This window comes from Staurois parvus, unplaced genomic scaffold (genome assembly GCF_062004578.1).
Source record: "Staurois parvus isolate SC_StPar_1 unplaced genomic scaffold, SC_StPar_1.0 ptg002082l, whole genome shotgun sequence".
In the NCBI taxonomy this organism is placed as follows: Eukaryota; Metazoa; Chordata; class Amphibia; order Anura; family Ranidae; genus Staurois; species Staurois parvus.
The window spans coordinates 75-10,000 of NW_028319878.1; the positions used below are offsets into that span (position 1 = coordinate 75).

At 45.9% G+C, this 9,926-nt stretch overlaps 1 protein-coding gene across 1 annotated transcript in view; it reads left to right on the forward strand.

Annotated features, from left to right (window-relative positions):
• Window positions 1–210: 210 nt before the first annotated feature.
• The window catches only part of DEF8 (differentially expressed in FDCP 8 homolog), a 32,448-nt gene continuing 22,732 nt past the window's right edge, over window positions 211–9,926 (forward strand). The window contains exons 1-3 of the mRNA XM_089664868.1: window positions 211–324; window positions 5,120–5,269; window positions 5,420–5,561. Coding sequence (XP_089520994.1) covers window positions 283–324; window positions 5,120–5,269; window positions 5,420–5,561 — 334 coding nt within the window. The 5' untranslated portion in view covers window positions 211–282. The remainder of the gene's footprint in view (window positions 325–5,119; window positions 5,270–5,419; window positions 5,562–9,926) is intronic.

Consider the following 9,926-nt stretch of genomic DNA (forward strand, 5'->3'; position numbering starts at 1 on the left):
CTCGGCCCACCAGCACTTCCTGCCTCCATACGTTTAATATCAAGGGCAGTGCAAAGTGCAGCTCCCCAATCATAAATGTCCTTTTACATATTGGGTTCAATAAGGAGACAGCTGATTGGTTGCTGAAGATCACTCTACCCATCATCACCGTTTGCTCTGCCACATTGACTCAGGCCGACTGGACAGTTTGTAGACTATTGATCATTGTTGGCCGTTCTTTCAGATTTCCCACCGAGATCTCCTCACCGTCCTGAACTGGAATTCCGCAGCGCAGACAGAGTGATGGATCTGGGGGTCTCCGAGGACCACTTTTCCCGGCCAGTGGTAAGCTGTGCGCAAAACATCTCCTATACGTTGTTAGGACCTACCTGAACAGTCCATTCAGTTTGGTGGCACCCAGTACAGCCGTTTATACTCCCCTTCCGTTGACTCTTCTATGGATCCATTCAGCTTCTGGGAGTGAGGAGAAGATGCCTCGTGTAAGCTCTGAGCGGGAGCGTGCGCGGGGGCGCTGAGCGGGAGCGTGCGCGGGGGCGCTGAGCGGGAGCGTGCGCGGGGGCGCTGAGCGGGAGCGTGCGCGGGGGCGCTGAGCGGGATCGTGCGCGGGGGCGCTGAGCGGGATCGTGCGCGGGGGCGCTGAGCGGGATCGTGCGCGAGGGCGCTGAGCGGGATCGTGCGCGAGGGCGCTGAGCGGGATCGTGCGCGAGGGCGCTGAGCGAGCGCGTGCGCGAGGGCTCTGACCGTGCACGGGGGCTCTGAGCGGGAGCTTACACAGGTCTTAGGACTCTCTCGTCTCATCATGTGACGGCATTTGGTACCGGAGGAGACAAAAAGCGTCGATTTCAGTGCCTGGGTACAGTCCAACTTAAAAAAACAAGTAATAAATGCACCCAGATTGATCAAATAAAAAATGTGTATTTGTTAAAGTGTAAATATATTTTTTAAAATTAAAATAATAAACATGTTCTACTTACCTGCCTTGTATAATGGTATTGCAGAGAGTGGCCCCGATCTTCCTCTTCTGGGGTCCTCCACTGGCGTTCTTGGCTCCACCTCTTCTCAGTGCGCCCCCTAAGGAAGCCTTTTCTATGGTGGCACACCTGCGGCCATGTGTATCTATTGACACGCACAGCATGGCTTAGCCCCGCCCTCTGCTCCCTGCTCACAGGTTTTGATTGACAGCAGCAGGAGCCACGACTGTATGGGCAGTTGGGGTAAGTGAGGAGGGGGCGGTGTAGATTTTAGGGCTGTGGTATGCAACCACATATCATTTTATACCCCAAATATGAGTGTAACATGAAACGCGGTCCAAGGTTTAGACTGTGCCTTTAATCCCTTCACAATGCTGATAGATACGGAGGTGAGTGAGGATTTGTTGTACTGCTTGTTCACAATATGGAAATACCTTCAGTGTACATGCTGTAGTTACTGTGACACACAACCGGGACGGGGGCTATTGGAGGGCTAGCCTCGTGCTTACTGACCTTGGGCCCTGTCATCTGAGGGGGGGGGCTCTATTCTTTGGGAGATGTGTGCCTGGGGGGGACCTTTCATTCAGATTCAAGTCCATGTCTCCCCAAAACTCACAGACTGGGAGAGCTGGAGGACCAGGATACAGATTTGGGGTCTCTGTGCCCAAACCAGCATTGACTGCTTCAACACCCCCCCCCCCCCCCCAGACTCACAGCAGAGAACAGTATAATCGGCTGAAAACAACCTGCTGCTGAGGCCTCTTGCTGTGTGATGTGTGTTCTGTTCTGTCTTTGTCCCATTGTTAATTGAGTCGCAGATTGCTTCTGTTTGTTGGCTGGTCCTCCTGGAGGTTCCTCCATGATGGGATTAGTCTGGTGTCAGCTTTACACCGTTATCTAATCGGTGTGGGATTTTTATCCCAATGTGTAATATTTGTTTTTATTGTTCATGTGGGGACTGCCCCTATTCGTCAAGTATATAAAAACCTGTATTTCTGTTCAATAAAGTAGTTCCAGTTGCACGTAAGCAAGTGTTGTCCAGTTTTTGGGTGCGATTCCCGGCTAGAATACCTTGTTCCTGCGTCCCAGCGGTGAGGAAGCACCCAGGCGGGTTACCTTGTCTCCATGTCTCCATGGTTTATAGCAGGGTGACTGTAGCAGAGGATCGGTCTGGTTTTCCCCCGTCCGCCTTTCTGCCACATTTCCTTCTAGACACTCCAATGAAAGGGCTCGGCATTCTTCCAGCTGACAGTGAACTAACCACTGATTATTATCAGGATCAGACCGGCAGGTCATACTGATCCTCACCACAGAAAATAGTCCGGGTTGCTTCCAGAGCTCATTTTGTTTGTTCTGTATTCCTGAGAAATCTCTCTTCCTTCACTGATGTGTGTTCTGTCGGCTGCGGTTTCTTTTTTCCTTTCTTTTTTGAGGGCTCACTCACACTTGCTTTGCTATCGGAAGAATGATCCATGTTCGGATCACTCTTCAGAGAGCATTTGTCAGGTGGTGAGGAGGCATTGCTTCGACACCTTGCTGCCTGCTTTAACCCTTTGAACGCCGCGGTAGCGCAGCACAGCTGAGGGCATTGCACGTGGTTGCTGGGTGCTTGCAGAACCACCCCATTCACTTGGATGGGTTTCACTCCGGAGGCACTAAGCAGCGAGGGGTTCAATTCCTGCCATGGCTGCAAAGCAAAGTATGCGGTATGTGCAGCTAAAGGGGTAGCAGCTGGGGGGGGGGGGGTAGAAATGTGGCTCAACTGTGGGGTTTAACCACCCCTCGACCGCCAGTGTGAACAAGTCCTGAACCTCATTCCTCGACAATCTCCTGTAGGAGTTGCTGTATACAGAGATCCCCTATGAAGGTGACCTCTCCAGCACCGTATACAGCGTGCTTCCCTCTCACTGCCATTTGTTTTAGGTGTTCCGCTCCTCTGGGGTAAAGTACATGTTGTGATATTTCCTATGTACCTACCTGCATTCTAAACATTACTGTCAGGTCAGGGCACCCCCCCCCCCCCCGCAGCCATCCGACAACATAGCTAGCAAGGAGAAGGCTGCATGATAACTGCCATTTGTTTTAGGTGTTCCGCTCCTCTGGGGTAAAGTACATGTTGTGCTATTTCCTATGTACCTACCTGCTTTCTAAACATTACTGTCAGGTCAGGGCACCCCCTCCCCTCCCCCTCCCACTGCAGCCATCCGACAACATAGCTAGCAAGGAGAAGGCTGCATGATAACTGCCATTTGTTTTAGGTGTTCCGCTCCTCTGGGGTAAAGTACATGTTGTGCTATTTCCTATGTACCTACCTGCATTCTAAACATTACTGTCAGGTCAGGGCACCCCCTCCCCTCCCCCTCCCACTGCAGCCATCCGACAACGTAACTAGCAAGGAGAAGGCTGCATGATAACTGCCATTTGTTTTAGGTGTTCCGCTCCTCTGGGGTAAAGTACATGTTGTGCTATTTCCTATGTACCTACCTGCTTTCTAAACATTACTGTCAGGTCAGGGCACCCCCTCCCCTCCCCCTCCCACTGCAGCCATCCGACAACATAGCTAGCAAGGAGAAGGCTGCATGATAACTGCCATTTGTTTTAGGTGTTCCGCTCCTCTGGGGTAAAGTACATGTTGTGCTATTTCCTATGTACCTACCTGCATTCTAAACATTACTGTCAGGTCAGGGCACCCCCTCCCCTCCCCCTCCCACTGCAGCCATCCGACAACGTAACTAGCAAGGAGAAGGCTGCATGATAACTGCCATTTGTTTCGCCTCAAAGCATTTGCCCAAGACAAGCAGCGGCGTACAAAACAGACATCGGACCAAGAACTACGGGGGGGGGGGGGGGGGGGTAAGCAAGAACTACGGGGGGAGCAAGAACTACGGGGGGTGTTTGGGTGCAACGTATTGGAGGAGGAGCCTGTGTGCGGCTGGATTTTGACGCTCGCGGTATAACGAGGCATTTCAATTCTTTGCTGTAAACTTACACTCACCGGCCGCTTTATTGGGTCCACCTGTTCAATGGCTCGGTCACACAGATTGCTAATCGGCCAATCACATGACAGCAACTCAATGCATTTACGCATCTAGAAGTGGTGAAGACGACTTGTTGAAGTTCAAACCGAACATCAGAATGGGGAAGAAAGGGGATTTAAGTGGCTTTGAACGTGGCATGGTTGTTGGTGCCAGACGGGCTGGTCTGAGGATTTCAAAAACTGCTGATCTCCTGGGATTTTCCCGCACAACCATCTGTAGGGTTTACAGAGATTGGTCTGAAAAAGAGAAAACATCCAATGAGTGGCAGTTGTGTGGAGGAAAATGCCTTGCTGATGTCAGAGGAGAATGGGCAGACTGGTTCCAGATGATAGAAAGGCAACAGGAACTCCAATAACCCCTCGTTACAACCAAGGTGTGCAGAATACCATCTCTGACCGCACAACACGTCCAACCTTGAAGCAGATGGGCTACAGCAGCAGAAGACCACACCGGGGGCCACTCCTGTCAGCTAAGAACAGGAAACGGAGGCTACAATTCACACACCAAAATTGGACAATAGAAGATTGGAAGAACGTTGCCTGCTCTGATGAGTCTGGATTTCCCTAGAGATGGTTGTGCGGGAAAATCCTAACAGATCAGCAGTTTTTGAAATCCTCAGACCAGCCCGTCTGGCACCAACAACCATGCCACGTTCAAAGTCACTTAAATCCCTTTTCTTCCCCATTCTGATACTTTGTTTGAACTTCAGCAAGTCGTTGTCACCACGTCTAGATGCCTAAATGCATTGAGTTGCTGCCATGTGATTGGCTGATCAGCACTTTGTGTCGCTGAGCCATTGAACAGGTGGACCTAATAAAGAGGCCGGTGAGTATCTAATGACAAAGCCAAACAACCCATCAAGAAAAGGTTCATATTGCAGCAGCTCCCCTAAGACCTCAAATCCTCCAAAAGGATTTCCAGGAATAAAGGACTTCTTTAGGTGATGATTGGTTGTCATTCTGGATTAATCCGATGAGAACAATACGAGATTGTATGAATGGTATTCGTGTTTCTGTATTGAGGAACGTGACCTCCAGAAGTTGCAGATCCTTCAGATGAGTATTTGTTGGGTAGGTGGCCCCCATTTTTAGACTTTTTGTCCTTTCTCAGGGCCTTTTCCTGGCGTCGGATATCCAGCAGCTGAGACAGGCGATAGAGGAGTGTAAGCAGGTGATCCTGGAGCTGCCCGAGAATTCGGACAAGCAGAAGGACGCAGTGGTCAGACTCATCCATCTCCGATTGAAGCTGCAGGAACTGAAAGTGAGTGAGAAGATATTCGGGGAGGGGGGGGGGATGTGAAAACGGGGACCACAGCGGCCCTAAGAAGGGGAATAGACTGGAGGCCGACCCCCCCAGATCCTTCATGTCACCTGCTGAGTCTTTTCTTCTGTTGTTTCCTCCGTCATGAAGGACCCCCATGAAGAGGAACCCAACATGAGGATCATCCTAGAACATCGATTCTACAAAGAGAAGAGCAAGAGCGTGAAGCAGATGTGTGATAAATGCAGCACCTTCATCTGGGGCCTCATCCAGACCTGGTACACCTGTACAGGTAACGTGGGAGGGGCTTGTGCCATTTGTATTGGAAGTAAAGGCTACATAAAAGCCTGCTTAAAAATGCTGCTTCCCTCTCCCCCCCCCCCCCCCCCCCCCCCACCTATGCTGTACACTACTGCTAGGAAAAATCTACAAATACCGTATTTCAATGTGGGCTGGTCTGGTCACATGATGCAGAAGCTCTGGCTCCCCCTGTGCATGGAGCAGCTGCTGCAGGGGAGAAGAGGGAGTGCGGACAATGGATGGGATATGGGAGTCGTCTCCCTGGATTTAGCCTTGTTGAGCGTTCCATGACACCAGGGAGCCGGAGCTTCTGCATCACATGACCAGACCAGACTGAAATCAGATATTGGGTACTTCCTACGGGGTGCTTTACTGCGGGCCCCGTGCAGGTCCCTGTTTTCCCAGCATGGGGATGCACAGGTGTTGCATGCATTCCCATGCCAGCGTCCCATTAATTTCTATTGGGACACACGGCTGCATGGACACATACAGGGTGCATTCGGGGACCCGCTGGTCATATTGGGACACAGCAGCCAAGCGGATGTTCGGCCCCCTCTCTTTGTCCGCAGCCGTTTGGGACATGTCGCAGGTCCCAGAAGGCTGCAGGACCGTTCACAAAGGGCAGTGGAAAGCCTGCTGCAAAGTCCCAGCTCAGGGACCTGAAGTCTGGCACAGAACTGACCCGAGTGAGGACGGTGCTGGATCCCTGGACAGGTAAGTGTCTTTTGGTAAAAGTCAGCAGATGCAGGATTTGTGGCTGCTGACTTTTAATAGTTTCTTTCTCTGGTGAAGATCCTCTGAGGAACGTGTTCTTCAGGAACTACTTATGTGCTTTGCCAGGAACTAGGATTTAAAGTCGGGTGGTGCTGTCCTCGCCCTTATCCTCATCTCCAGAGGAGGTGATATACGGAGGTGAGAGATATACGCTGTCAGTCTACTTCATCTTCCAGTATAGGGAACCTGTATATATCCCTACAGGAATGTGTGTCCATGACCTCCGAGCTGTGCAGCCGGCACCCATCAAACCTGAGGTCATAGAGAACGTCCAGTCCTACCGCTATGGCTGCATAAAAGCTGGAAAACCTATGATGGAGCCACATGAAGCGCAGTGTTGCCGGCGCACTAAGTAGCACAAAGCTAAAGATTTTTTTTTTTTTTTTTTAAATCTTGGGCAGCACAGTGGCTAAATGATTAGCCCTTCCGCCTGGCAGCACTGGGGTCGTTGGTTCAAATCCCAACCATGGCACCACCTAAAAAATAAATAATTTGCGCTAGTAAATGTGTATAAATATATATAAAGAAATCATCAAATCATAAGTCCAGAAAAAAATATATATATATGCCAATACCACAAAAAAATATAAAAAAACTTTTAAGTGCAAAAAAAGTGTCTGAATATGAAAAATTTCACCAAAAACCTTGATAATATAATGGCAGATCATCCATAAATATATCTTCAGAAACGGAAACTCTGCAGCACACCGATCCTCATCGATCGAAATAACAGGATGAAAAACTTTGTAGTTAATCGAAAATCCACTTCTCCAATAGATAAAGGACCACCTTCAAGCGTATCCATGGGGGGAAATGCCAAGCACTCGAGAGAAACAGAAAGACTTCATGGTGCAATATTATAAAAACCAATTCCTTTATTAGGTACTCATTGCACTTACTCAAGAGGTGTCCCAGCCGACACCAGCATCAACAGCATAACAGCAATCACATAAACGAGCCTGGCTACTCAGCACATGCGCAGTAGCTAGCAGCCAAAAACGTAATGACGTCACATCAATCAAGCCCCGCCCTACGCGTTTCGTCATCGACGTCCTCACGGAGCGGATAGATATGAGACGTCTCAACCTCCTTAAATATTCACTCACAGGAAACGAACAGCTGACATCAATGGGGAATCAAGCAAAGCAAGCCACCCCATCGATGACAGGAGTCCACAAAGGATATACAATGTATCCAATATATTTGCCATCACAAGCAAAAAAAACTTTAAAACAAGAGAACAAAAATAAAATAAAAATATAATAATAATAAATAAATTAAATAAATAAATACAATAACGGGCCAGTACCCTCTAAGACTGTGTTTCAAAAAGGGAACTTAAAGGGCCAGTAACACTTTAAACACAAATAAAGGGGAACTCTAGTAATAATACAAAAATAATACAGAAATTGTACAAAAAGCACACAATCTCCCATATATCATCTTTAAACAGTTGCCTATATAAAAATATACTTAAAATGACATAAAAATTTAAAATTAAAAATTTGTGAGAAAACAATTCAAATCTATATCGACATTTAACCCAAATGGTTGCAAGGAATTTAGTTCATAAATCCAAAACGTCTCTTTTTTGGAAATCTCATTAACCAAATCCGAGCCCCTCCAATGGGGTTTTACCATCTCGATCCCATAAAAGGTAAGTAAGCTCGGATCACAATTATGTACCAATTTGAAATGTTTGGATACACTATGTTTATCGAATCCTTTTACTATGTTTCTTATATGTTCGCCTATTCTTGTTTTTAAACATCTCCCAGTTCTCCCAATATATCTCAAATGACATGGACATTCTAAAACATAAATCACATGTGTAGAATTGCATGTAATCAGGGATTTAATATCATATTCTTTTTTGGAAAATGAAGAGCAGAATGACTTTCTTTTTTTATTATTACCAACTTTTACAGTCCTACAGACTTTACACTTCCTACAAGGAAAAAAACCATTTAAATTTGGAAACGGATCGAACTTTTTTGGGGGTTCGATGACATTGCGAGCCAGTTTCATCCTAAGAGACTTATTTTTCTTATAAATGAATTTAGGAGTTTTAGATAAGAATTTATTTAGTATATCATCTTTTAACAAAATGGGCCAATATTTTTTAAAAATTAGTTCAATATTTTTGTATTGCATATTATAGATAGTAATAAAGGGTACATTATTTTCAAATCCCAAATGAGCCTTTTTATTTCCAAGAAACGTCTCCCTATCTTTAATACCAATCGAATTTCTCTCTTTAATCAAAAAGGTCTTATCATACCCTTTCTCTATAAATCTTTCAATTAACACCTCAGATTGATCGAAGAAATCTTTGTTAGCGCTACAATTTCTTTTTAATCTGGTAAACTGACTTTTTGGAGTGCTATATAACCAATTCGGATGATGTCCACTAGAAATAGGTATATAGCTGTTTTTGTCCACTTCCTTGAAGCAAGTTTTGGTACAAATTTGGCCATTATCTTTATATAGGACCAGATCCAAAAAATTAATTTGCTCAAAATCACTCATAACAGTGAATCTCAATCCATAGCGGTTCATATTAATATATTCCATAAAGGAATCGAGCTTTTCTCTGGATCCATCCCATACCATTATAATGTCATCAATATACCTCTTGTATAGCGCCATCTCTGGCCATTTATTGAAAATACTTTCTTCCTCCCATTTATCCATTACCAGATTTGCCACACTGGGAGCATACTTGGCTCCCATGGCAACACCCTTACATTGCTGAAAAAAAGTGTTGTTGTACCAAAAGAAATTGTTATTCATCGCAAATTCAAGTAATTCAACAACAAACTTCCTCTGCGATCTTTTCAGGAGTGATTTATGTTTAAGGGCCCATTTTACCGCATTAATTCCATCATTTTGATCGATGGTAGTATATAAAGATTCTACTTCTATAGTAACCAACATACAATTATCAACATTATGTAATTCTTTAAGGATGTTAATAAGATGTCCACCATCTCTCAGAAAAGCCCTATTTGTCATAACAATGTTTTTCAAAAAAGTATCAACATATTCACCAACTCTTGCAAATAAAGAATTTATCCCACTCCCACTCCGCCCCGTGAGGACGTCGATGACGAAACGCGTAGGGCGGGGCTTGATTGATGTGACGTCATTACGTTTTTGGCTGCTAGCTACTGTGCATGTGCTGAGTAGCCAGGCTCGTTTATGTGATTGCTGTTATGCTGTTGATGCTGGTGTCGGCTGGGACACCTCTTGAGTAAGTGCAATGAGTACCTAATAAAGGAATTGGTTTTTATAATATTGCACCATGAAGTCTTTCTGTTTCTCTCGAGTGCTTGGCATTTCCCCCTATGGATACGTTTGAAGGTGGTCCTTTACCTATTGGAGAAGTGGATTTTCGATTAACTACAAAGTTTTTCATCCTGTTATTTCGATCGATGAGGATCGGTGTGTTGCAGAGTTTCCGTTTCTGAAGATATATTTATGGATGATCTGCCATTATATTATCAAGGTTTTTTGGTGAAATTTTTCATATTCAGACACTTTTTTTGCACAAAAGTTTTTTGCACTTAAAAGTTTTTTTTAT